This window comes from Danio rerio, chromosome 11 (genome assembly GCF_049306965.1).
Source record: "Danio rerio strain Tuebingen ecotype United States chromosome 11, GRCz12tu, whole genome shotgun sequence".
NCBI classification, from domain to species: domain Eukaryota; kingdom Metazoa; phylum Chordata; class Actinopteri; order Cypriniformes; family Danionidae; genus Danio; species Danio rerio.
The window spans coordinates 2,616,775-2,641,503 of NC_133186.1; the positions used below are offsets into that span (position 1 = coordinate 2,616,775).

The following is a 24,729-nucleotide window of genomic DNA, read 5'->3' on the forward strand; positions in this document are numbered from 1 at the left end:
CTCAGGTAGGCTGTGGCGTTGACACGAAGGTCAGTTGGTACTAATGGGCCCAAAGTGTGCCAAGAAAATCTCCCCCACACCATTACACCTCCACCACCAGCCTGAACCACTGATACAAGGCAGAATGGATGCTTTAATGTTGTTGAGGCCAAATTCTGAGCTGAGTATCCGAATGTGTCAGCAGAAATGGAGACTCATCAGAGCAGGCGACGTTTCTCCAATCTTCTAGTGTCCAGTTTTGGTGAGCCTGTGTGAATTGTAGCCTCAGTTTCCTGTTGTTAGCTGACAGGAGTGACACCCGGTGTGGTCTTCTGCTGCTGTAGCCCATCTGCCTCAATGATCAGCAGTTTCTAAAATACTCAGAGCAGCCCGTCTGGCACCAACAACCATGCCACGTTCAGTCACTTAAATCCTCTTTCTTCCCCATTCTGATGCTCACTTTGAACTGCAGCAGATCGTCTTGACCATGTCTGCACGCCTAAACGCATTGAGTTGCTGCCATGTGATTGGCTGATTAGACATTTGTGTTAATGAGCAGCTGGACAGGTGTACCTAATAAAGTGGCCGGTGAGTGTAAATTAATGTTTTTTCAGGTTTTCCATCTGTGAGACTGAGGAAGATGATGATGATGAAGATGAAATGAGAGTCGGTGAATCACGGGCTTCATCTGTCTGCTTTGCTGAGATGTGTGGGTGTCGGATCAGTGTGTCAGAAAGGAGACCGTAACTTAAAATACACATATGCATATGCATGTTCACAAACAGTGCTGTGACTATTTAAAGGACACGAAAGACTTTTAATGCAAAAAAGCGAGCGAGTTGTTCTTAAATGAATGTAACAATCTAAAGAAATAAATGTGAGGCAATATAATTTATTGAGGAATTAACAAAATAAATAATCTGTCATTGAAGAGGCCACATATGCATTTGTAATAATGGACAATACTGAATACAGACACTATTAAAGGCATTCGACCTTTAAACTGTGAGAATACTAATCATCCTATGGTTTATTACTTCCGAAATCTCCAAAAAGTACAAACATTAAGAATTTCTTTTAATATTCACTGCATGAGTAACTAGTGTCAGCGATCTCAAGAGTCCATGAGTTCAGGAGCTCACACATTAATAATAAAATCCAAAAGATAAAACATTTTGCTCTCTGTACACAATAAAGTATTTCAGCGGTTTATACACTGTATTGACTATTGTTTTTGGGACAGCCCTCCATATCACTGAATTCAAGTCTTCAATCTCTTCCATGGCCATAAGTGAACATTTCAACATTTAAAATGGCTCAACACCTTTCATCAAAGTTGACTATAAAGAAATCAATTGGTCATATTATGGGATAGAGTGATAAAAATACGTGGAACAAAATCAATACCCATCATCTCTGGCCAATCAGTGATCAGCATTGTGTTTATGTCATGTTTTGGTAATGGTAAACTTAAATAAGTTCCAGGTACTAAGTACAGAATGCAGTGGAAAAGCCCCTAAAGCTGAGCCTGTTCTACATGAACACTCACTAGTGAACAAACCTAGGTCCATATAGACATGCATGGGTGAGTTTTATGTGGAAAAAATGGACTGGCCTGCACAGAGGCCTGACTTTATCCCAAATGAACGACTTGGGCTGAATTAGACTAATAGACTAAAAAGGCTAAAAAGGGGGGGCCAACTCAATAATAAACCTTACGGATAAAGATTGTGATGCCATAAAATTTCAGGAAGTGCATGTAAAGGCAGATTTTCCAAAGGTTTTGGCAATGTAGTGTATATGTTTCACCAAAGTTGGCTAGCTTGAAATCAGTTAGTTATACCACGGGAAAGAATGATAAAAATATGTGGAACTTATTCAAGCCAGACTCACACACTGAAGTGAAATTGAAAATCTCTGACCAATCGGTGATCGGCAGCAGTGTGTACATGTCATGTTTTGATAATGGTACAACCTGCTTGAAACCTCACCTGATGTGGTACTAAAATAAGTTCCAGGTACTAAGTATAGAATGCAGTGGACCAGCCCCCGAAACCGAGCTGTACTGAACCATGCCTTTAGTTCTGATGAAAATAACTGGTGATGCTTCAGCATACCAACACATTTTAGACAATGTCATGCTCCCAACTTTATTTTGGACCAGTTTATGGAACAGATGGGGATTCCTGTTCTACATGAACACTCACTAGTGAACAAACCTAGGTCCATATAGACAGGAATGAGCGAGTTTGATGTGAAAAAATGGACTGGCCTGCATAGAGTCCTGACCTTAACCCAAATGAACACCTTGGGCTGAATTAGACTGTGAGACAGGCCTTCACATCCAAACGCAGTTCCAGACTTCACAAATGCTCATCTAGAAGAATGCTCAAACATTCACGTTAACACATTTGTGTAAAGAGTTATGGCTAAAAAGGGTGAGCCAACTCATTAAGAAACCCTACGGATAAAGATTGGGATGTCATTAAATTTCAGGAAGTGCATGTAAAGGCAGATTTTCCAAAGGTTTTGGCAATGTAGTGTATATGTTTCACCAAAGTTGGCTATCTAGAAATCAGTTAGTTATACCACGGGAAAGAATGATAAAAATACATGAAACTTATTCAAGCCAGACTCACACACTGAAGTGAAATTGAAAATCTCTGACCAATCGGTGATCGGCAGCAGTGTGTACATGTCATGTTTTGATAATGGTACAACCTGCTTGAAACCTCACCTGATGTGGTGCTAAAATAAGTTCCAGGTACTAAGTACAGAATGCAGTGGACCAGCCCACGAAACCGAGCTGTACTGAACCATGCCTTTAGTTCTGATGAAAATAACTGGTGATGCTTCAGCATACCAACACATTTTAGACCACAGGTGTCAAACTCTGTTCCAAAAGGGCCGCAGCTCTGCACAGTTTAGTTCCAACCCTAATTAAACACACCTGATCAAACTAATTGAGTGCTTCAGGCTTGTTTGAAACCTACAGGTAAGTGTGTTGGAGCAGGGTTGGAACTAAACTGTGCAGGGCTTCGGCCCTCCAGGAATTGAGTTTGACATCCCTGTTTTAGACAATGTCATGCTCCCAACTTTATTTTGGACCAGTTTATGGAACAGATGGGGATTCCTGTTCTACATGAACACTCACTAGTGAGCAAACCTAGGTCCATATAGACAGGAATGAGCGAGTTTGATGTGAAAAAATGGACTGGCCTGCATAGAGTCCTGACCTTAACCCAAATGAACGACTTGGGCTGAATTAGACTGTGAGACAGGCCTCCACATCCAAACGCAGTTCCTGACTTCACAAATGATTTTCCAAAGGTTTTGGCAATATAGTGCATATGTTTAATACCTTTCACCAAAGTTGGCTATTTAAAAATCAGTTAGTTATACCACGGGAAAGAATGATAAAAATACATGAAACTTATTCAAGCCAGACTCACACACTGAAGTGAAATTGAAAATCTCTGACCAATCGGTGATCGGCAGCAGTGTGTACATGTCATGTTTTGATAATGGTACAACCTGCTTGAAACCTCACCTGATGTGGTGCTAAAATAAGTTCCAGGTACTAAGTACAGAATGCAGTGGACCAGCCCCCGAAACCGAGCTGTACTGAACCATGCCTTTAGTTCTGATGAAAATAACCGGTGATGCTTCAGCATACCAACACATTTTAGACAATGTCATGCTCCCAACTTTATAGGAATAGATTGGGAATGGGGATTTCTGTTCAACATGAACACTCACTAGACAACAAGCCTAGATCCATATAGACATGGATTTTTGTTGTGGATAAAAATAGACTGGCCTGCACGGAGTCCTGACTTTAACCCAAATGAACACCTCGGGGATAAATTAGACCAGAGACTTTGACCCAGGCTAAAATCAGCGTCTGACCTCACAAATGCTCCTCCAGACACACATCTCTAGAGAGTTCAAGCTTAAAAGGGTGGGCCAACTTATTATTAAACCCTACGGATAAAGACAGGGATGTCATTCAATTTCAGGACGTGCATGTAAAGGCAGATTTCCCCAAGATTTTGGCAGTATAGTGTATGTTTATTGTAGCATTGTGATCAGTTGGATTAAAACAACAAATCAAGAAGACTAGCGTGTCATCTAGACTAATGAGTGAAGCTTCAGGTAACAGATACAGATGCAGGTTCATTTTCTAAACTACTCGACACCAAATTAGCACCATATTTATTGGTATGTCAAAGCAACTTGAACAAAGAAAGTGATGTATTTATAACACTCAAACTGCTTCCAGTTTAGAGTCTCCAGCCTAGAGAGGTGTCGACAGTTTTCTGTATTTTGTGAATAATATTTATTGACCATACTATTTATTTATGCTTTGAGTTGCATTATGGGATCTTGATCTTTGTTCTAACAACTTTTAACCTCGAAGAGATTGAAAAAGTGACTTTTATTAACATTTTTATTGGTTTAAAGTGCTGCATTGTCTGGGTCGGTGTTGTACTTTTCGCTACAAAAACCTTGTAATGTGGCAGTACATTGGAGTGTTCCTTTAATGGATGATAAACCATCATCAATTCCCTTGAAGCACATCAAACAAATGCAGATTCCATTGTTATTCTTTGACTGCAGCTTTACCCTGGCATGATGAACAGTGAAGTGAACACACACACACACGGCTTGGAGAGACCTGAGATCGTCATGGGGACTGAAGGACTGCTGGTTATCATGGATCATCTTTGGTGTTTGCTGGACTGCTGCTTCTGGTACTCAGACTTCTCCTCTCGGATGCCCTCTCCTCCATCTCTAGCACAATAAACAACATTTACATTTACATTGCTTTTCAAGATGGGAAACGAGTGCAGTCCGACACAGTATCAGATGTCAATTTGTATTATACAGCTGAAGTTAAAATATTGCCGAAATATTCCCGGAATAATTTGTAACAGATTCAGCAATTTTTCAGAGTATTTCCGATAATATTTTGTCTTCTGGAGAAAGTCTTATTTGTTTTATTTTGGCTAGAATAAAAGCAGCTTAGATTTAAAAAAAAAAACATTTTAAGATCAATATTATTAGCCCCACTAAGCAATATTTTTCGGATCAAAATTGCCAGTATTACAATAAATAAATAAATAAATAAATAAATAAATATATATATATATATATATATATATATATATATATATATATATATATATATATATATATATATATACATATATATATTATACTTTTTGCAATATTTTATTACTGTAAAAAGTTTTTATTTTGTATTTTTTAAGGGTTTTATATATCACCATTTTTTTATATTTATTTTTTGTTCTATATAGGTAAATCATACACAGTTATACCTACAATTAATTATTCAATAATTTTCCTTCGGCTTAGTCGTTTTATTTATCAGAGGTTGCCACAGTGGAATGAACCACCAACTACTCCAGCATATGTTTTACACAGCGTATGCCCTTCCACCTGCAACCCAGTACTTAAATACACTCATACACACTCATTCACATTCATACACTACAGACAATTTAGCTCATTCAATTCAAAAGCGCATGTGTTTGGACTCTGCGGGAAACCGAAGCACCCGCCAACACGGGGGGAACATGCAAACTCCACACAAAAATGCCAACTGACAAATCCGGGACTTGAACCAGCGATCTTCTTGCTGTGAGGTGACAGTGCTAACCGCTGAGCCACCGTGTCACCAGACTTTTATAATACATAATCAAACTAAAAACTGCAAATGGACATGTTTTCACAGTTTTATCCTCCCCTCTTTTTAATGAAAAAACAATTATTCTGTTTTAAGGCCAGTAAAATATTTCTGGAGACTTTTTGAAAATTTGGAAAACCTACACCACTGATTTCCATAACAGTAAAAAAACTATGATTGAAATAAATGGGTTCTAGTTTCCAACATTCCTCAAAACTTCTCCTTTTGTGCTCAACAGAAGAAGTAAACTCAAAAAGCTTTTGAAATAATTGCAGGATAAGTAAATGATCACAGAATTTTTATATTTGGTGTGAACTGCCCCCTTAAAACTCATGCATACAGTGGAAGTCAACATGATTTGCCCTCCTGTGAATTTATTTACTTATTTACTTTCTTTTTCAAATATTCCCCAAATGGTGTTAAACAAATTCAGGAATTTTTCACAGTATTTCCTATAATATTTTTTCTTCTGGAAAAAGTCTTATTTGTTTTATTTTGGCTAGAATAAAAGCAGTTTTTAATTTTTTTAAAGCCATTTTAAGATCAATATTATTACCCCCTTTAAGCAATATTAGGCAAGCAAAAATGGCCAGTTTAACTATAAATAAATAATAATAATAATAAATAAATAACATTTAATCTTTCATCATTTTCTTTATTTTTTTATTTCTTTATTTTTTAAATTTTTTCGGGGTTTTCACCTTTATTGGATAGGAAAGTAGAGAGAATTGACAGGAAAGCATGGGTAGCAGAGAGAGGGGAAGGATCGGCGCAGGAGTGCATGTGTCGACGCCCTAACCACTACACCACTGGCGTCGACCATTTTCTTTATTTTTACTGTAATATTTATACTTATATATATATACATATATATTTTTTATACACTCTCTATATATACACTTTTTTACAATATTTTATTATTGTAAAAAGTTATTTTTATTTTTTAAAGGGTTTTATATATCATCGTTTTTTGTTTTATTTTTATTTTATTTATATATATATATATTTAGTTCTATCTAGTTATATCATTTACAAATATACCTACATTTAATTATTAACTTTCCTTCAGCTTAGTGCCTTTATTCATCAGAGGCTTTTATTTATTTTCTTTTTCAAATATTTCTTAAATGATGTTTAACAGAGCAAGGAATTTGTCACAGTATTTCCTATAATTATTTTTCTTCTGGAAAAAATGTCTAATTTGTTTTAATTCGGTTAGAATAAATGCAGTTTTAAATTTTTTTAAATCATTGTAAGGTCAATATTATTAGCCCCCTTCAGCAATATTAGTTTTGGATTGTCTCCAGAACAAACCACTGTTATACAATGACTTGCGTAATTACCCTAACTTTACCCTAATTAGCCTGGTTAAGCCTTTAAATGTCACTTTAAGCTGAATACTAGTGTCTTGAAGAATATCCAGTCATATATTATGTGCTGTCATAATGGCAAAGATAATAGAAATCAACTAGAACTGAGTTATTAAAACTATTATGTTTAGAAATGTGCTGAAAAAAATCTCTTCATTAAACAGAAATTAAGGAGAAAAATATACAGGAGGGCGAATAATTCTGACTTCAACTGTACGCAGAGAAATGAGCACAACATGACTGACAGCGCAATGAAATGAACAACAAATTATCAGCGCGCACACACACACACACACACACACACACACACACACACACAAAAAGCTCATTTCTGTGAGTTTGACTGAAGTGAAGCATTAGTGTTTGCTCATTAAAGAGAGAGAGAGAGAGAGAGACACTGCATCCTTTCTCTGCCCACATGGTTTATTTTTACTCCGTCTCTGTGAGTCAAAGCGACGCCCTTCTCACTCCCTCCCACTCGTTCACCCCCTCTATTCTCTCCATCCATCCATCCATCCCTCCATCCGTCCGCACACTGATGCGCTTTGACGTCAGACGGGGACGAGGGGCTCCGGTTTCTCACCCACGCATCACTTCCTGCGGCCCCCTCCGCCCGTACACTCGTCCTCTTCACATCTCGCTTTTTCATACTGTCTGATTCATGCCAGCACTGAAGACCAGCTACAGCACACACACCACCAGTGCTGCACGATGTTAGATAAACCTGACATCGCAGTATTTTCATAATCATAATAGTTTTAATAACTCATCTCTAATCACTGATTTATTTTGTCTTTGCCATGATGACAGTAAATAATATTTGATTAGATATTCTTCAAGACACTAGTGTTCAGCTTACAGTGACATTTAAAGGCTTAACTAGGTTAATAAGGTTAAGTTCGGGTTATTAGGCAAGCCATTGTATAACAGTGGTTTGTTTTGTAGACAATCCAAAACTAATATAGCTTTTTACAGTATGGACCATTTCAATGTGGCGATGTCATTGACCCATGAACATTTTCTGCCTGAACTATTTCGTAACCACAACAAGAGACAGTTAAATGGTATCTAAATGTTATCATAACCTTATTTATGAATATATGGACATTTTGGAAGCTATGGAAATAAAAAATGTAATACAGGAAATAGATTAGGACAATTGTTGTTGTTTACATCCCTCAAAATGGTCTGTTCTTTTCTGTAGTCTTGGATCATTTGTTTACATTACGATAGTTGTTTTGTTACTATAGCAACTGTGGAATTATCACAATAGATTAAGGAGCCAATCACACTAGGGGTCTGCACAGGACTGTTTTTTTAGTCCCGCTCCCGCAAGGTTTTATTCCGCACCCGACCACTCCCTCCGTATATTCTTTGTTCAACCGCTGCCTGATTAAAATAATTTTTCTGTCCGACCCGACCGTTTTCGATAAATTTAGATCTGGTTTCTAAAATCTCACATTTAAGTTGGGTACTACCAAAAGAGAGAGATAACAGATACAACTGTAGGTTGTGCAAGGATTGTAGGCTAAATGTCAGTTTTGTTTGCCCCTTTGTGATGAGGCATGAGTGCTGCCTTAAACATGAAGTTCCAGTCTTCTGAAGCGGGTTGCACACCAGATGCGGTGTGAATATGATGGTTGGAAGTATCATTCGCCGGACACGCACATTCGCATGTTACTTAAAATTAAACTATTCAGATGGCGATCAGAGTGAACAGAGTCCTGAGTTATAGATGGGCGCCGCAGACAGCTGTCGACTTGCAGCGCTGGTGTGTGTACCCTGATAGAAATCTATGTTTAGAATTTTTAAATTCATGGTGCTGCATGGCACGGGGCCGAGAGGCGCATCTGGTGTCCGACCTCCGTGACTGCTAAAGGGTAAAACTTCGAGATATTATCACATCGCGCAAAAGGTCGTTTTTTTATTTGCGTCTATCATGCATGAAAAAGACTCCCATATATTCAACCCAGGCTCATTCTGGAAACATAGTCCCGCGGACGTTTCTGGAGACCGCAAAATACGTAAAAGAAGTACGTATTTGTGCAGTTTTTGTTTTCGCGAATCCGCCGTGCTGTCTGTCCGACTGACTAAATGATTGACTGAGCGACCGGCCAATCGGCCGACCCACCCTCCTCCTTCCCTAAACCCTACCGGTTTTACCAATTGACCCGTTCTGGGCCCACCCACAATTTTGTCGTGCAGTTTCTACAGGAACTGAATATTTATTAGAAAATTTATCAGTAAAGTAGGTGTATTATTCAAAAGATGGGGAAAAGAGTTTGCGGAGAGTTATTATAACCTAACAGACTCCTCCTCCTGCTTAGCATTACTGTTTGTTGTCAAAACTGACAGCTGAAGGGGCGTGGTTAAATATGTTGGCCACACCCAATACTTCAGACAGACCTAATCTGGGAATTTATCTAAAAACAAACAGGAAGTGCAATTTCAGATTTTAGTTGAAGATTAGAAGGGCAAATTATTTGTTTGATTCTTAATGACATGCACAGATGAAATGTTCACCACAAAACTAGCAATGTGAGCTAAGAAAAGCATGGCTGGTGGTGTTGTATGAGAGATGACAGAACTCTAGTATTCACCTGAAATCTGTCTCTTTTCTGACCCTAGGCTGACTCTGCTGGCGTGGTCACGTGACACCATTCTAGCCAATCTGAGGCCCTCATCCATGAGTGTCTGTTGCATGAGCGTCCGACTCCAGGTGATGAGGCCGGTTTCGGGGAGGGGGTGAGGGGACGAGGACGTCTGACACTGAGGACTCAGATCTATCAACACACACAGAGACAGACAAACAATGAATTCTGAGGCAATGAGGGAGTGAACGGACACCTTTACAAGACCTTTATAACCATGACGTCACATGTCATGAAAGTGAATGAGATTTCATGCATGCTTATAACAACTGTTGTTAAGTGTCATTCGCTCAGTTATATACTCAATTTTCTTCGGCTTAATCCCTTTATTCATCAGGGATCGCCACAGTGGAATGAACCGCCAACATATCCAGCATATGTTTTACACAGCGGATGCCCTTCCAGCTGCAGCCCACTACTGGGAAACACCCATGCACACTTATTCACACTCGTACACTACAGCCAATTTGGTTCATCAATTCACCTATAGTGCATGTGTTTGGATTGTGGGGGAAACTGACCCAGCCGAGATTCAAACCAGCAACCTACTTGCTGTGAGGCGACAGAGCTAACCACTGAGCCACAAGTCATTTTAAATGCAAAGATGACATTGTTTGTTATGATAACTTGACATAAACACATCACAAGCTGTTTATGTCTTTGTCATGACAACTTGACATTACGAAGACAATAAAACTTGTCATAAATCCTTCATAAACATGATCATCATGATGAAGCCATTATAAGTCTGTCATTATTTTTAAAAGCCTGTCATTAATATAACTACAGTGGTAGAAGCTGAATTTGTTTTTTATGATGCACTTAATTATAATTCCACAGAGTAATGACCCTTTTAATGAGACATTTTAATGGCAAATACAGTGAAAACGTAATCAGAAAAATATTCATGACACGCTTATAATGCCTCATCACGACAATCATGTTTATGACAGATTTATGACAAGTTATGTTGTCTTGCTGATGTCAAGTTGTCATGACAAAGATGAAGACTGCTTTGTTGTATTTGTTCATGTCAAGTTGTCAAACAGTATCATCTTTGCATTTAAAATGAAATAACTGAGCAAATGACACTCAATAACGGTTGTCGTAAGCATACGTACAATCTCATTCACAATCATGGCATGGCACCCCTTCAAGTAAAGTGATACTGAACATTTTGACACATGCACTAAATGCAACACATAATGAAAAAAGGACAAATGATGGGTTGGAAGTTACATTTTGGCAAGCAGTTGGATTTTGCAAGCAGTAAATCAATGGCTATGTCTCCATCCATATACATTTATGGATTGTGTGAAAGTCTAAAGCACAAAAGCATTAAGGGTGTGTCCGAATCCACTTGCTATTTTAAGGACAGAAAAATACGCTCTGCGCCCCAGCGCATGGTCTAACAGGGTCGAGCTTATTCTCTTAATGAGTTCTGGGTGTGTTTTGAGCATAACATGCATTAAATCAATCAGAGTCTCATCTCCCATTCCCTTAAAGAGTCAGTTGCGTCACTCCATGGCACATTTTCTATTTACATGATGGACTTTAGGTGTGAAAACAGAATGCTTCACTAGCGAGAAAACAGAGCATTTGCAGCAAGAGGATAAAGAATGAGCCTCCTCCATTCAGCCTCTTTACTTTCTCTTTACTTTATTTTTACTCTTTACTCCTGTACTTTTTTTTCAAACATATTTAATTTAGTTTGTTAAGCGCAAAGTTTTGTGTCAAAACTATTTCTAAATTCTGTTCTAATTTCCAGTAAAGGAATAAATGAACAATAATAAGGAAGTGTGGTCAAAAAACTGAGTTATATTCAAAAACACATCATGTTCTTATGCCCCATGTGCTGATGCAGACGTCTCCAAAACCCCACAGCTGGACAAATCTAAACTCGATTTTAACAAAACAAATATAAATAAGCTTATAATAAATAATACTGCTAATAATAATAATATAAAAATTACAAAAAAAAATGCAAGTTGTCATGAATAAACTGAAAAAGCCCCCCGAAATAAAGAAGGCATGGAGGCAGTGGTTTTTATATTTATGTAGAAAATAATAATTTTTGTAACATTTTAATCTTAACTTTTTCATATGTAAAGATATTTGTGTGTTGCTGTCCATCCTGTGTGTATTAAGCAATGTGCAAATGTTTGGACCTGCATAGACGCATAACTAACGCGCTCTGCACTGAACTTTAGAGCAGCTTTTATTTGGTCAATTGTGCGGTCTATTTCAGTTCCTCAATATAGCAACACATCAACAACCTGCCTTAACACACCTCCTTTATAGTCCAGCACACCCATGAGCAAAAATTACATTTGCTATTTAAACAACATGGTGCAAAATGTGAAAATTAGAGTGGCGCTGGTCTGAAAATAGCAACAAATCGCACCATACGCACCTTTGTGTCTTATTGTGCTGGGTGTATATTAGGCAACCCAAGCTCATTCTAAAAATGTAGACCCGCGGACGTTTCTGGAGATCGCAATTTATGTAGCCGGAGGTACTTATGGCTGATTTTCATTTTTTTAAGCGGACGCTACGGGCCGGTGTGACGCCGCTCCTTTTCGCACTCGCCGGCTGACAGCTCACCCCTGTGTTGAGGGCTTTCCCGCCGCAACTAGTTTGTCGGGTTCTCTCGTTGAGACGCTGAGAGGAGCTGACCACGACGACCGGGTTTGAGTCCAGGGAAGAGCGGTTCCAGAAATTAAAACATTAAAAACAAAAGTTCATTACAGGGCGAGAATGTGGTAAAATCCGAAAACGGGGTAAAAATCAGACGAGGGCTTTTCTATATCTGGACTGCTTTTGTAAATCGTTGCTTGGGTTTAGGGAAGTAAGTAGGCGGGTGGGTCAATCGGTAAAACCGGTTGGGTTTACGGAAGGAGGAGGAGGGTGGGATTCGCCGGTCGCCCAATCATTCAGTCAGTCGGACAGACAGTCACTTGACAGCGGCCTCCCGGTGGGTTTACGCGAGAACACTGCGGGCGCCAACGGCAAAAACTGCACAAATACGTACCTCCCAGGATGTATTTCGCGGTCTCCAGAAACGTCCAGGGGACTACGTTTTCAGAATGAGCCTGGGTTGATATTAGGGCCCTATATTATATATAATTACAAGTTTTACTGTTCGCCCTATACACAACACCTTAAAGGAGACCTATTCTGCCCCTTTTTACAAGATGCAAGATAAGTCTCTGATGTCTCTAGAGCATGTATGTGAAGTTTCAGCTCAAAATACCACATGAATAATGTTTTTTTACTGTTATAATCTGCCCCTTTTAGGCTTTGATCCTAATTGTGGCGTTTTGGTGACTGTCGCTTTAAATTGAAATGTGATTTTCAAAAGAGGGCGGAGCTACAGATGCCTGTGTGTCAGCATAGTGGCAGATTCAAAACAGGACTAAAGTTATCTCTGTGGTAAAAAAAAAATGTGAAATGTGTGAGAATGCATTAGTCTACGGAGACTCCTGTCGCTGTGCATTTGTGCTTCATCTAAAACTCCTCTTAGTCTCAGCTGACATTATCTTCAGCAGGTGAAAACTCTAATGGCGGATGGCTGCTTCTCACTCAGGGCTGTCTATGCTAATGCAGAGTCTCCATTAAACAACACACTGATTGAATTGATCCGTTCTGTCTAAGTCTCCAGTAAACTCACTGGAAAATATCTGATGCCAAGTCCCCCCCCCCCCCCCCCCCCACCCCTCACCTTGTGCTAAACTGTCCAGACTTTCTCCAGAAACACTGTTGTCGTCTGCTGTAGATCTGACGTCACTGTTGACCGCTGGATCCTTCGACAGTCTGTCAGAATCTGTGACCTGCAAACGGCAAACACTTCATTCCTCCTGTGACTTAATCCATTTTTTTTTATCTTTGTCATGATGACAGCACATTATAATTGACTGGATATTTTTCAAGATGCTAGTATTCAGCTTTAAGTGACATTTAAAGGCTTAGCTAGGGTAATCAGGGTAAAGTTAGGGTAATTAGGCAAGTCATTGTATAACAGTGGTTTGTTCTGGAGACAATCCAACACTGATATTGCTGAAGGGAGCTAATAATATTGACCTTAAAAAGGTTTATAAAAAAATTAAAAACTGCTTTTATTCCAGCCGAAATAAAACAAATAAGACTTTCTGCAGAAGAACAAATATTATAGGAAATACTGTGAGAAATTCCAGAATCTGTTAAACAGCGTTTGGGAAATATTCGAAGAAGAAATTGAAATTCATAGGAGAGCAAATATTTATGACTTCAACTGTATATACGCATTCAATATACATACATATATAAAAATTAAATATAAAAAATGGATAAATAGATAGATAATAAAAATAACAATATACTGAAACACTGAAATATAAATGATGATGAAATAACAAAAATGGACGATGCAGTGGCGCAGTAGGTAGTGCTGTCGCCTCACTGCAAGAAGGTCTCTGGTTTGAGCCTAGGCTGGGTCAGTTGGTGTTTCTGTGTGGAGTTTGCATGTTCTCCCTGCGTTCGCGTGGGTTTCCACCGGGTGCTCCGGTTTCCCCCACAGTCCAAACACATGCGGTACAGGTGAATTGGATAGGCTAAATTGGCTGTAGTGTATGAGTGTGAATGTATGTTTCCCAAAGATGGGTTATAGCTGGAAGGGCATCCGCTGCGTAAAACGTACGCTGGATAAGTTGGTGGTTCATTCCGCTGTGGCGACCCCAGATTAATAAAGGGACTAGGCTGAAAGGAAAATGAATGAAATCATTCGCTGAGCACTTTAGATCGTTGCGTTTGTATATCTTTATTTCGGTCCTGTTCTTTTTATTGTCAATTTGAGAATATTTAATACAGCTGAAGACAGATTATTCACCCTCCTGTGAAATTTTAAATATTTTTTTTAAATATTTCAAAAGTGATGTTTAACATTGTAAAAAATGTCCTTGTTCTGTTCTGTTTGAGAAACTTTGAAAAATGAAGTAAATTTCATTAATACTTATTACATAAATATATTCACTTTGGCCTTAAAGGGTCATGACACCTCCCACGTTCAGTTCAGGTCCACCTCCGAATTTTTTCAAAAGATCCATCATAATGGGAGGAAAAGGGCAGGAGTGGGCGTGCCAGCAGGGGAGAAGGAGGGGAGTGAGCAACTGTTGTCAGTCGGCTCACAAAATGAGACACAAACCATGAGGAGATGCATGATTTTATAGTTTACAGAGTTAAAATGCAAAGAAATAAACAGTGATTTAATGCCCTGCTACATTTGTTATTCGTAATGTCATATACAGACAACCACAATTTATATCATTATAAAGATAATGGTGTTCATATAAACACTATAAATGACGACTTCTCCCCCAATCCCCGGGTCTGAATGCAGACTCAGTGCAGCAGGTCTCTTGCCCTGTCTAACCATTAGCCCTGCTGGTAATCTGGAGGATTTAGGCAAACACAGCAGCATGGCGATGTGTCTAAATGTGACCAATTCTCGTACTGCTCTCCCGACAAAAATGCTTGCTGCACAGAAACAGCTTTGCTGTATCGGCCCTGACAGCATCACGGGGAAAAACATACAACAAACCCCCGTGGATCATGGAAACAAACACATACGAGCCTTCATGAACAGCTAAACACTGTGTGCCGTGGGTCCGTGTCTCAGCTTGGCACTGGCAGGCCTGCCTTGCCTTCAGAAAGCACGCCCAGCCATGAATAATTAAGCAGCCGGCTCTTCTCATAGGATAAGAAATCTCTGCTATGAATAATAATGAGAAACCGACGTGTCATCTTGGCACTTGCAGTTTTGCGATACGTCTTCGATTTTAATCCGCCCCAAAAATCATTTTAAACCCGGAAGTGAAGTGGATTTTATATTCTTTAAAGTGTGAAGTTAATCTATATATTCAAATTGTATGTGTATAATCTGCTTCTAGACTTGCATACCATTAGAAGAATTACCATATCACAAGAAATGGATAAGTTATATAGTTACCAGGTTTGGGTCAGGAGTTAACCTAGGTGGAAATTGAGGTCAGGGGTTAACCTAGGTGGAATTTGGGGTCAGGGGTTAACCTAGGTGGAAATTGAGGTCAGGGGTTAACCTAGGTGGAACTTGGGGTCAGGGGTTAACCTAGGTGGAATTTGGGGTCAGGGGTCAACCTAGGTGGAATTTGGGGTCAGGGGTTAACCTAGGTGGAATTTGGGGTCAGGGGTTAACCTAGGTGGAAATTGAGGTCAGGGGTTAACCTAGGTGGAATTTGGGGTCAGGGGTTAACCTAGGTGGAAATTGAGGTCAGGGGTTAACCTAGGTGGAATTTGGGGTCAGGGGTTAACCTAGGTGGAAATTGAGGTCAGGGGTTAACCTAGGTGGAATTTGGGGTCAGGGGTTAACCTAGGTGGAATTTGGGGTCAGGGGTTAACCTAGGTGGAAATTGAGGTCAGGGGTTAACCTAGGTGGAATTTGGGGTCAGGGGTTAACCTAGGTGGAACTTGGGGTCAGGGGTTAACCTAGGTGGAAATTGAGGTCAGGGGTTAACCTAGGTGGAACTTGGGGTCAGGGGTTAACCTAGGTGGAATTTGGGGTCAGGGGTCAACCTAGGTGGAATTTGGGGTCAGGGGTTAACCTAGGTGGAATTTGGGGTCAGGGGTCAACCTAGGTGGAACTTGGGGTCAGGGGTTAACCTAGGTGGAAATTGAGGTCAGGGGTTAACCTAGGTGGGATCTTGTGTGACAAATTAGAACAAAGGGAAAAACAGTTGCAAAAGAGTATTTAAGCAGGCCAGAACATCAGTGAGAATTTTTCAGACAGAGATGCTACTCGGGGTCTCCTGAAAATTCTCCTTTGTTGTCGACAATAAAGTATACTCTTCTGGTATTCATAATCTCCAGACTGAATTTGATTCATTAAGAGCAAAATCGAAAACCACTACAGAAGCTGAAATGAGCTGACAAAAGCTCAAAATTATCCCGTTTTCCCCACAATTAAAGCTGACAGCTGCTAACATTGTCTTAACTGATGCTCAACACACACACATCTGTTAACATCTCAAAAAAAGTACCCGAGGGTTTTGTGAACCTTTAAACTGCGTATTTCTAATGCTGATGAATATTTGCAATCTTCCCGAAACTTTAGTTAAACTGTTGATGTCTTGATTTACTCACATCAAGCTTGATCCTCTTCTGAGCGGCACACTCGGTGGAGGCAGAACAATCCTCTGAGTACGTCCTGAGATGACAAAAATAAAAAAAATTAGCATGCGATGAAATAGGTTAACACATTAATCATAAAAAGACGCTAATTTCAATGAAAAACTGAAACTGGTATACACTTCGGCTGTTCATAACAGTTCTGAGAGTCTTCAGGTTTTTGAAATTGATCTTATTGTGATCCTAACAAACAGAAAGTGTCCGACCTGGCGTAAAGAGTAGAGTTTTGAGTCTTTTTTTTTTTTTGTGAAAACGTGTAAATAGTATGTGAGGAACTATTATGTAGAACAAATAAGGTTTTTGAAAGGTTGCCAGATATTATAAAAGCACCCTATAGTCAAACAAATAAAACAAAGGCAGTTGTTGTGGAAGGCAATGCAAAACTATTAGAATAACATGTATTGTATAATAAAAATACAACATTGCCAATTTCCTGCTAAATTAATTCAATATATAATTGGTTTCTGGGGGAGTGGGAAAAGTTGTGAACCACTGGCATCCTTATCTTTCCTTCTGATTCCTGGGCTCGTGCCAAGTCAAAAGCAGCCCACAGATTCAATTCCCAGAAAACTCCTCCAAGAGCTTTCTTTGGATCTTTACCAAATTGGACTTTAAAGCTTCTTCATATATCAAAGACGTCAACAGAAAACACAGCAAACAGGACGTGAGTGTGTGTTTAGAGTGCTATGAAATACTGAAATCAAATGTGTTTATCATCATTCCCCATACACTCACATTCAAACACACACACTCATACACTACGGCCAATTTAGTTAATCCAGTTCACCTATAGCGCAAGTGTTTGGATTGTACGGAGGAAACCCACGCCAACACATGGAGAACATGCAAACTCCACACAGAAATGCCAACTGGTATTTAGAAATATATGAGACCTCATTAAAGTGAACTATAAGGTGTACTCATAAGAGAAGTGATCCTCACCTGTGGTGTTTAAATGTAGACGTGTAGGCACATTCTCTGGCCACTTGTCGCGCTAGTGAGAAGAGTTCGACTCTGCGCAATAACAGAGCATTGTCTCGAATGCAGAACTGAGCTGCCGCCTCGTTGATGAGCATCTGAAAGAGGAAATAAAAGAGAACCAGGTCTTTAATGGTCATCTGTGACTGGAAATAAGCTCATTTTACAGCACAACTGTTGTGTACTGTTCAAATTGACTCCCCTTTCGTTATGTTCGGGGCTGTTTTTGCCCCATTGACTGTAGTTATAATCACATTTTTTGACTGCAAAGCCATGACAGCATATAATCATGCATTCTTGATTGTTGTTTTTCCCTGTAGGGAAGAGATAAAACTTTTATTTTTTAAACAGATTTGAATGCAGCGATTAGAAGTATTAATAAGCCTTTGCAAATCAGCACCATTTATAATTTATGTTGCGTGGGTGTTGAGATCTCGATCTTTCAATGATTAATCGTGCAGCTTACACTGAATGCATTTATGCAGGCTAAACAAGCAGTGACAGAAAACACCTTTAATAAACTAAGAAACCCACCACATCCTCAATAACTCACCACAACTTCTTCAGTCATGATTATATTTTACAGGAAAGCCTAAATGCTTTAATATATGTGATTTCAATGACGCGAGAGGCGATCCTCTGTGATCATTACGAATTTAGGATTTATCTAAAAGTTAAAAAAAAGTATTAATCTGTGGGTCACATGTGTTCTGAACCATGGATTGTGATCCGTACGAATGATGGATCAACCGTGATCCATTAGAGCCCTAGTAGATGTGATTGAGGCATATTCCATGCAATCTGCATCATTTTTGCATTGTATCGATAATTCCCTTCTATTTGCACATTTGCATTGACTTTATATGTAATTTACACACTCAAACACCTAACTTCACTTTCCAGCCTTAAATAACATATAAATAATGTCTAAATAACTTTTAAATAATGTCTAAATAACGTCTAAACAACATCAAAATAATGTCTAAATAATATCTAAATAATGTCTAAATAATATCTAAATAACATCTCAATAACTTCTAAATAACATCTAAATAAAAACTAAATAATGTCTAAATAATGTCTAAATAACGTCTCAATAGCATCTAAATAACCTCTAAATAACATCTAAATAACATCTCAATAACATCCTAAATAATATCTAAATAACTTCTCAATAACATCTAAATAACCTCTAAATAACATCTAAATAATATCTAAATAATGTCTAAATAACTTCTCAATAACATCTAAATAACCTCTAAATAACATCTAAATAATATCTAAGTAACTTCTCAATAACATCTAAATAACCTCTAAATAACATCTAAATAATATCTAAATAACTTCTCAATAACATCTAAATAACCTCTAAATAACATCTAAATAATATCTAAATAATATCTAAATAACGTCTAAAAACATCTAAATAACGTCTAATTAACGTCTAAATAATGTCTAAATAACATCTAAATAACGTCTAATTAACGTCTAAATAATGTCTAAATAACATCTAAATAACGTCTAAATTATGTCTAAATAAATCTAAATAACATCTCAATAACATCTAAATAACATCTAATTAAAGTCTAAATAAATCTAAACAACGTCTAAATAACATCTAAATAACGTCTAAAATCTTAAAAATTCACATTTCTAAAAAAACTACTTCAAACTTTCTGTATATAACTCAATACAAACTCCTTAATCAACTTCAAAACAGACAAACCTCATGGTGTGTGAGCTGTTTCCCTTCCCTCCTCTTGGAGTCGAAGCGTCCGTAGATCAGGCTGTATTTGCGGATCTCCTCCTCTTTGCTCTTGTCCTGAGCTTCCAGGTTGAAAATGTGTCCCACGGTCTTGGCCATTTTCTTATTGAGTCTCAAAAGCGTCTTGACCTCAGTCTGATCGGCTTGCGGCATGGTCCTCAGAAGCCGATCCACGCTGTCCTCCACCGCTTTAATAGTGTCCGGATCCAGCTGACCTCCAGGCCACGGAGAGACCAAAGTGGATGATGAAGATGATGTTGGCGTTGGTGGACCCAGAAGACGAGAATGACAAGCAAAGGGTAAAGGAGGCACGGGTTGATCTTCATCTAAATCTGCAGATCCGTATATTTCAGGGCTGAGCCAGTGAGAGTCCATTGGGGACAGCTTTTCCCTGTACAGATGGTGGTCTGGAGGTATTGGAGATGCCTGCGAACAGGGACTTTTCGGACTGTTTTCTCTAAGCGGCGTGAGGCAGAAGCCAACTTCCTCTCTTTCACATGGAGATCCTGGTTGACCGTTGCTCATAGATTTTCTTGCACCCATTATTGTTGAGTTGGCACTGCCAGCACTGTCGATTCTAAGCAGAGGAACTCCACATGGAGCCACATTGGTGGTTAGTGGCTGGTTGAATAGCGTTGGGTTTGATGCCCAGTCGCGCAGCGCTTTCTGTAATCGCCGCACATGCAGGGGTTTTGTAGCCATGCCCACAAGAGCCATAATCTCAAGAAACTCCTCTTCGCCAGCCTCACACAGCTGCTGGACATCATCGCCGCCCTGCTGGATGAAGGTGTCGTAGTACATCAGCAGGTTGGCTCGCTGTAAAACTCGGTAGAGCTGCAGTTCACCCAGCGTTCGTGGCAGAGACATCCTGATGATCAGCTGCAATGGGATTCCCAAATAATCAATCATTAGTGTTATAAGTTAATTAAATAAAAGTAATAAAAATATAGCTGCAAGCAGCGATTACGGGGCCAAGCACAAGACAAAAAATAAGCATGAAAGTACGCATCAGGGGCCTCATGCATCAACGTTGCGTACGCACAAAAACTTTGCGTACGCCAGGTTTCACGCTCAGAATCGCTCACGTTTGGATTTACTAACAATGAACTGAACGTGGGAATGTGCGCAGGTTCACGGCAGCTTTCTGGCAGGCGTACGCACATTTTTTGTGCGTGTCTGTTTTATTTCCATTGGCGACTCCTAGAGGCAGTTGTGTTAAATTCTTCTCTACAAAGTGTCTGAGCCTTGCAATGGCAGCTGTATGAGACGGGTTCATCTAGCAGGTAAATAAGGTTTCCATACCATACAGTTGAGCAGCTAAACATTAAAGCACAATTTGCAGCGGTCGCCTGTTTTCCCAATGTAATCTGAGCTATCTACTGCACACACATTGCTATAAAGACACTATCTGAAGATGAATTTGCATGCGTGAATCAGAAACATTTCCATTCAATAAATGTGCAAATAAAATATGATGCACAAACTTATAGATGATTCCTACTTGTCTTTCTCGTGATGAATAGTTGGCAAAATCTGATATGTAGCGGGGAAAAAAAGAAGAAAGAGTTCGTCAGACGCTGGATTCGAGCCGAGTTCATGCTCGAACGTGTCAAAACATGACCACATACGTCTTACGAACGCGCCACTGAGACTGTTAAGACTGCTGCAACATTTTACAGATATAAACCACACTATTTTCTTTTTTTAATGCACTCAGTGCGATGTTCAGACCCAACTGTGTTGACCGCATCAGCTAAACTCTCCCACTCTATTTTTTTCTTTTGTTGTTAATTCCGGAGAACAAACTTGCAAATAACACCGCTTTTCTCTGGTCTACCTCCGAAAGCAGCACCTCCAATTCACATTCTGTTCAAAGTTTCTCTTCTTGCTTGATTTTGCCGTTGCTTTTTCGTTGGGTTTTGCCATTAGCATAGTCATTAGCATATTCATACGGGGGAGGAGGCAGGGAGGGGTTTTGCGCTCGTGCATGTTGCGCTCAGTTTCACGTTCATTCAGATGTACAACAGAATATGCGTGAGATTCGGCGTACGCAGTGTTTCATACATCTGAATTTTTTTCTGCGTACGCACATTTACAGCTTTGTGCGTACGCAATGTTTTAGTAAGAATTCCACGCAAGTCTTCGTACATGAGGCCCCTGATCAGCTGCGAATTTGTAACTTAAAAGTGTTGTATGACCGTTTTTGACTCTTCAAATGTATAATAAATACTATTTGGAGATATTTAAGAAACATAATAGGCGAAAATATCTGAAAAACAAGAGTAAAGTCAGCTATTTTCACTTGAAAATGTACGTTCTGTGTTTTTAATTAGCAAATATAAAAACAATGCAAACGTAAACATTAGCTGAGAAGCTAATGTAATGGGTGTGACAGCCTTGCTGAAAAATCGAGCTTAAACCAGCCTAGGCTGGTTGGCTGGTTTTAAGATGGTTGACCAGGCTGGTTTTAGAGGGGTTTTGGCCATTTCCATGCTAGTTTCCAGCCATTTCCAGCCTGGTCTTAGCTGGTAAGGCTGGAAAATGACCAGCTAAATCCAGCTAAAACCAGCTTGACCAGCCTGGTTTAAGCTGGACATCAGCCTAGGCTGGTTTAAGCTGTTTTTTTTTCAGTAGGGAGACAAAGGACAGGTACGTTGTTGAAAAACACTAGTCTAAAAGATGAACTGGTTTAGTTACGGAGTGTGTGTGCAATCAGCTTCAGTGATCTGAAGAAAAAAAAGAGGTGTTTCTAGTCTTTCAGACTATTATTAGCATAAACATGAGTGAACATCTGAGCTGTTGGTAGTGCTGGAGGATTTGTGTTAGAGACTTCAAATATGCTGTGTTTGGTGTTCACAACATTTTACCAGTCCTATGAGCTGCCATTAAATTAAACGTGGAAGCAAAAGAAAAAGACAAGACAATAATGTATGGATTATACAGGGGTATATGAAATTCTGAAATTGCACAGGACTGATCATCAGGAACTAAACATGTATTTTTAATTACTTAAAAATGATATGAGCTTGAATATACTATCAATATATAACATTTCACATGCTTTGCACGTTGTTTTGGAATTGTGTTAACTATCAAACATGAGCAAAGCAGGAAGCTAGCCGATAAGCTGAATTTAGCAGATGTTACCACAATGACTGGTCTATTAAAACTCATTGTCATCTTTCCTTTTATTCTCTTTATGTTAGCATAGAAGTAGATGTTCTTTAGTGATGGAAACTGTTTACACTCATAATATTTATATTATTTGCTAATTAATAACCTCATGTAAAACTCTGAATCTGTGCCTCATTTTGGGTCTGCTACTGTCCTCCGGAGGTCGCATTTCGGTCACAGGTGCATGCTTTGAGCAATAATATCCAGCTGCAGGCCCACAGAACCACACACGTTTAAGGCACACACAATTTAGGACAAACAATCTAGGAAAACCATATATGGTTACGACGGATGTTAATGTTATTACGTCTGTTTGAACATCGAAAACGATATATTTTGATATATATGACCAGCTAAAACCAGCTTGACCAGCCTGGCCAGGCGGAGAGCCCAGTCAAAACAAGCTATGTCCGGCTTAAACCAGGCTGGTCAAGCTGGTTTTAGCTGGATTTAGCTGGTCATTTTCCAGCCTGACCAGCTAAGACCAGGCTGGAAATGGCTGGAAACCAGCCTGGAAATGGCCAAAACCCCTATAAAACATGCCTGGTCGACCAGCTAAAACCAGCCAACCAGCCTAGGCTGGTTTAAGCTAGATTTTTTAGCAGGGCTGAGGTAGATGTTAGTACCTAAATGATTCGAAGAGGTACGTTTGGAAAGCCAATGCCCCAGCGACATCTATCTTTATGACTCCTGTAATCTACAAATTAAGACTGTCTTTTAGAAAAATAAACAGTTAAGAGACTTTAAGTAAATATTAATCAATTGAAATAACTCAGTTTCATCAATTTATTAAGGATATAATGACTGTAAATCATGATGCAAACTACTGTAAGCAGTCAGAAAAACAATGCAATGGACACAGGGCTTTTCTGATTGCTTACAGTAGTTTGCATTATGATTTGCATCCATTTTAACCTTAATGAATCAATAAAGTTTTTATAATTAACAGTTGAGGCATTTAGTAAACCTTAATCAAATGAAAAACTCAGTTTCATTGATTCATTGAGGTTTTATATGAATGTAAAATATAATATAAACATTTTCTGACTGCTTTTTGCTGATTCAGATATATATATATATACATATACACACACAAATGCTGGGTTGTTTATTCAATTAATTTTAAATTACAAATTTTAACCCAATGGTTGGGTTTTTCCATATTTAACCCAACTAAAACAACCCAGCAATTTAAGTGTGTATAAAAACTGATAGCACACACACACACACACAAACTATGCACTATTTGTAAAGCATTATAATGCTTTATAACTTGCACTTAGTAAACATCATATCCAGAGATGGTGTTACTCAGCTTTTTCTGCTGCTATAAATAGCCTATACAGTTGTAGTAGTTACACTAAAAATGCAGGTAATCATGCAGTTGAACTACTCACCTCGAGAGTCTTCAAGACGGAATCTTGAGCCTCCAGTGAAAACTTCTGCCACTCAAACGAGTCAAACTTTTTGGTTCTGTAATTAGACTTCAACCTTTACGCCCTATTTCGTGTTGTTTTCTGTGCTTGTAAGACCTTATTCTGCAGATGTGAATGTTCTTGAAACTCTTGTGTTGTTGTCTCTCTGTTCTGCTGTGCGCTCAGTTAATGACGCTCCTTTCGCTGCTGTGTGGGCGCGAGAAACGCGTGGGCGGACTGCGGCACGCCATCTGACCGAATAAGAGCCTTCCTCTCCGGGCTAGGCTCTGGGGGGAGCGCCCTTTTCTTCGGGTGTGGATGCACGGGGAATTCGCTCCATTTATTAACATGTTTGCCTATAATGTTTGGTAGAAATCAATTATGTACACAGCGCTATTATGTAGTTAAAATGGGAGTCTGGTTTTAATGCAAGAGAACGCATGGGTTGTGTGTGGTGGATGGGCGCCGGAGATCACCGTGTCTGTAGGCG

The 24,729-nt window shown here is 39.1% G+C and overlaps 1 protein-coding gene across 7 annotated transcripts; it reads right to left on the reverse strand.

Moving 5' to 3' along the window:
- Positions 1 to 855: 855 nt before the first annotated feature.
- Positions 856 to 24,729, reverse strand: nab2 (NGFI-A binding protein 2 (EGR1 binding protein 2)). Of its 7 annotated transcripts, none has more exons than XR_012386631.1 (9): positions 24,222 to 24,728; positions 19,612 to 20,529; positions 17,850 to 17,983; positions 16,863 to 16,926; positions 13,432 to 13,540; positions 9,660 to 9,842; positions 3,044 to 4,773; positions 2,717 to 2,915; positions 856 to 1,970 (listed from the first exon to the last, which is right to left on the reverse strand). XR_012386631.1 is itself a non-coding variant. In NM_001114482.1 (7 exon segments), coding segments are annotated over 6 exon segments (1,476 nt in total). In that variant the 5' UTR covers positions 20,518 to 20,529; positions 24,222 to 24,729; the 3' UTR covers positions 4,412 to 4,693.